This window comes from Oryzias melastigma, unplaced genomic scaffold, assembly GCF_002922805.2.
Source record: "Oryzias melastigma strain HK-1 unplaced genomic scaffold, ASM292280v2 sc00800, whole genome shotgun sequence".
Classification (NCBI taxonomy): domain Eukaryota; kingdom Metazoa; phylum Chordata; class Actinopteri; order Beloniformes; family Adrianichthyidae; genus Oryzias; species Oryzias melastigma.
This window is the reverse complement of record NW_023417387.1, coordinates 2,804-5,580: the sequence shown is the minus strand read 5'-3', so window position 1 is coordinate 5,580 and position 2,777 is coordinate 2,804. Positions and strand designations below refer to the sequence as shown.

The 2,777-nt window shown below is 44.1% G+C and overlaps 1 protein-coding gene across 1 annotated transcript in view; it reads right to left on the bottom strand.

The window, feature by feature from the left end:
• Nucleotides 1–1,321: 1,321 nt before the first annotated feature.
• The window catches only part of LOC112138846 (matrilin-4), a gene marked incomplete at its 5' end in the record, with an annotated part of 3,701 nt that continues 2,245 nt past the window's right edge, over nucleotides 1,322–2,777 (bottom strand). The window contains 1 exon segment of the mRNA XM_024261502.2: nucleotides 1,322–2,353. Within this exon segment, the coding sequence (XP_024117270.1) occupies nucleotides 2,295–2,353 (59 nt within the window).

Below are 2,777 nucleotides of genomic sequence, written 5' to 3'. Positions count from 1 at the left end.
GTGTATACCAGAAAGCGTCTTCGGCTAAAGTTGATTGGGAGAAGAGCACTGCTCTGCGTTTGGGGCACTGGGTGGACGTGCCGTTGACAATTTTACCGTGTGGCGGCTTTTAGGCTCACGACCATTCAGGGTCTCCTCTACCATCCAGGTCTATCATGGACGGACACTGCCCGTGTGCTGCTATGGATGATATGGAAAGCTGGTAACCTAGAGTATGACGAGCATGTTTCTGGTCCAGCACACACCTTCATCTGACAGGAGTTTCACTGTTCTATCAGTCTGTCCTGCATGCTTGGAGACTCCTGGTTTGCAAGAGAGACTCTGTTTTAACTGTGGGAGGAACCACTGTTTGGCAGTATGCTCATCTCCTCATGAACATTATCCTCTGGAACCATGGGCTCTAAACGGAGGGATTTCAGCTGCGTGAAGCTCAGCTATCTCCTGAAGATGTCCACTCCTGAGCTGGCTGCGGCTGCAGGGGTTAATTCCACCAAAAGGTTGCAGAGGATAGTGGACGAGGTCTGCCAGTCTCTACCTGAGAACCTGGGAAGATTTATGAGGGATCCTACAGTCGCTTCCCAATCGGTGGATTTTCCTTTTCCACCCTTGCAGGTGTCTCCATCCTGTGACACGAGGGTGGAGGATGGAAATAAGCTGCTGTCCTGGACGTCCCCACAGCTTGGGAATTTGGAGACTCTGGTAAAGAAGACCTTCTACCTTCGATTGTTCAGTATAGATGGCTGTCTGACTACAGGACGGATCCTGGTAGTTTAGACCTTCTGCTTTGGAGTTGTGGAGGGCTCTCACCCCCAGATTTGTGTCTAGGGACAATCCAGTCTTGGTGGTCTCCAAACAGCTTCTTTGACTCTGATGCTTGGTTTTGATCTTCAGGATTAGTACAGATGTAGAAGAAGGAGATAACAGGACAAAATCTATTAGAAATGTGGTTGATCATATGTTCATCTGGTCCTCATTAGCTCTACAGCAGCCTTTGAAGCTTTGAACACTAAACTTAAGTGACCAGTGACATACACAGATATTTCATGAGCAAAGTTCTACATGAAACATTGCCCCACAATAGGTGCCCGTAATAAAACTGTCAGAACTCCAGGACAGAATTTCTTTGCCTAAACTCTTAAATTAAACCAAGTGCAACTTCTGATTGATCAAGAACAGATCAGGATCATGGTGGAAACATCTCAGAGATGAAGAAACAAAGTTGTTTGGGCCTTAAGGTCAGAGTTCAACCTACTTTTGAGTCAGTAACAGCATCATTTGTCATGGAAGACTTCTCAGATACACAGGAAGGAAAACTCAAGACTCAAATTTCACCCTTTTATTGCATTCTGGGCTGTAAATGAAGAGATTCATACAAATAATATTAAAAAAGAAAAGCTGTTGAAACATCCAAGAGTTCAAACACTGAGGCATACATTTACATTTACGGAGGTAATTTCTTTAACACAAAACACATCCCAGACTGAAACTCTCACTTATGTTCAGCTGAAGGTTTGTCAGATCATTTCCTGACATTGACCAGCTTTTTTGACAAACATAAACAGGTGGTGTATAAAATGAAGATAAAACCTGGTAAACTCTTGAAAATAAAAAAAATGAAGGCAGGATCAAAAAAGGCCAATTCACTTGAGTAAAATGGAACCTGTGGTTCCTGTGTCTCACCAGACATTTTTTCTCTTCATTTCAGAGGCGCTCAATTTAGTTTTCAACAGTGACGATCTGGGAGAACATTGAGGAGATTCAGCGAGCACGTCCAGTGACAGAAGTGGTAATACGACTCTGATTTAAACTCCTTCACTCTCTGCAGAAAAGCTGTTATTTCATTTGAAAAATCAACCATCTTTCAAAGCTATAATTAAAAAAACTGCATACACAGATAAATATGGCGCTCGGAGAAGAAAGCCTGGTGCTCCCGACTGACTGACTGATGGGACAAACTCTGATCTGCAGAAGACTGCTTCCATCTAGTGTTCAGGCCCACGTGAAGCGCAGTGGCACAGCCATCAGGATGAAAATGAAAGATGCATCAGGTTAAAGGCACTGATCAGTGGTAGCTTGAGAAAGTGGGTGTCGTGTTTACATCCATAGAAAGAACCAACACCCCCCCACACCAGAATGAGCCTCAAAGGCTAGTCTTTGTGTTGATCCCCTGGGAACCGCTGGAGGGAAGGTCGGCATGAGGCAGTTTGGTAAATGCTTCAGCTGGGGTCAGACCAGCTCCCCCTCCTCACTCTGCTTACTCTGTGCCCCCCCCACATTTGGTCCTTGTGGCCGGGTCACTTCCTGGAGAGAAGCTGGTTCTCCAGTTCCACCAGGCGGGAGGTCATGGCGGCCAGTGGACGGCTGATTAAGGAGTAAAAACAGTTTTTTTGAGCAGACAGCTGGAGGCTCCTGCAGAGGAGACCTCAGGATTTCCAGTAATAATAAGACTTAAGATCTGAAAGAAAAGCTCAATCCATTTCATTAAACACACTGAAGGGTTATGTGACACCCTCTGGACAAGGGAGTCAAACTTTATCACACAAGGGGCCAAAATCCAAAACACATCTTAGGTCGCGAACGAACAGGATAAACATTTATTCAACACAATAAAAACAAATTTTTACAACTTTAAACTGTAACTTTTTAACATAATTATGAAATAGATATATAGCATTACCTGTGATAATACTAGTGTGAATGCTGTAAGCTGAATTTGGATGCTGAAGATGCTAGTGCTGGTAGCTGAAAATGCTGAAATTGATAGCTATAAATGCTGA